This window comes from Nothoprocta perdicaria, unplaced genomic scaffold (genome assembly GCF_003342845.1).
Source record: "Nothoprocta perdicaria isolate Ctin4 unplaced genomic scaffold, notPer1 scaffold_314, whole genome shotgun sequence".
In the NCBI taxonomy this organism is placed as follows: Eukaryota; Metazoa; Chordata; class Aves; order Tinamiformes; family Tinamidae; genus Nothoprocta; species Nothoprocta perdicaria.
Window position 1 is genome coordinate 650,477 of NW_020455549.1, and position 1,076 is coordinate 651,552.

Consider the following 1,076-nt stretch of genomic DNA (forward strand, 5'->3'; position numbering starts at 1 on the left):
ATGTCCCCCGCCATGCGGGCAGCAGACAGGAGCATCTGTGCCGGAGGGCTTGGGGAAGCTGGTGGAGGAGGGAGGGAGGAAATCTGGAACCCATAAGCTCCACTGATGTTTGCGCTACCTTGCACTGTCGCATTGGTCTGCGCCCGGTCCGCCCCCAGCCTTCCTCACCCTATCAGCAAGAGACGTTTCCCCCAAGTTACTCAGACGCCCTCCTCTCCGTAGCCCAAAGGAGAAACCAACGGAGCAACTTGGAGCTTGGGAGGGCTCCGCCAGGCTTGAGGGGTTTGGGAAGGCTGAGCGGTGGGCAATCCGGGCAATCCGCCCTTCATCCCGCCTTGCAGATGCGCCGTGGCCCTCGTGCCCCCTGAGACCCACGGACCCTTCTCCTGCAAGGTGGAAGGGGCTCCCGGGGGCGCAGGCGCTGGCCGCTGAGAAGATGAAGGAGGAAAGCACGTGCCCGGATTCCCCCGAGGGCAGCGCGGCCAGCAGCGAGGAGGAAGGCGAGCGAGGGCGCAAGAAATGCCCGCGCAAGCGCGGCCAGGCGTGCGCCGGCGCCCCGTCCCCGCAGGGCAAGCGGAGCAAGCGGAGCCCCGCGCCGCACTCCTTCGAGGACGCGCACACGCAGCGGGTGATCGCCAACGTGCGCGAGAGGCAGCGCACCCAGTCGCTCAACGACGCCTTCGCGGAGCTGCGCAAGATCATCCCCACGCTGCCCTCCGACAAGCTGAGCAAGATCCAGACGCTCAAGCTGGCGGCGCGCTACATAGACTTCTTGTACCAGGTGCTGCAGAGCGACGAGCTGGACCACAAGGTCGCCAGCTGCAACTACCTGGCCCACGAGAGGCTCAGCTACGCCTTCTCCGTCTGGAGGATGGAAGGGGCTTGGTCCATGTCGGCATCCCACTGAGCCGGGGTATGTACGGCCTCGTCCCGCGCTCCCGCGGCCCCCCGAAACCTCCCCAGCTGCACCAGTAGCTTCCCCCGGGGGGAAATACCCTACGTCCCTGCTCGTGCTCCATGCGGGAGTGATTCGGTTTAACAAAGCCCAGGCGCCGTCAAGGCCGGCGTTGGGATGA

At 66.0% G+C, this 1,076-nt stretch overlaps 1 protein-coding gene across 1 annotated transcript; it reads left to right on the forward strand.

The window, feature by feature from the left end:
• Window positions 1-436: 436 nt before the first annotated feature.
• Window positions 437-907, forward strand: LOC112950329 (twist-related protein 2-like). The gene has a single exon (XM_026042829.1). It carries the CDS (start codon window positions 437-439, stop codon window positions 905-907), a length of 471 nt encoding a protein of 156 aa, XP_025898614.1.
• Window positions 908-1,076: the final 169 nt, after the last annotated feature.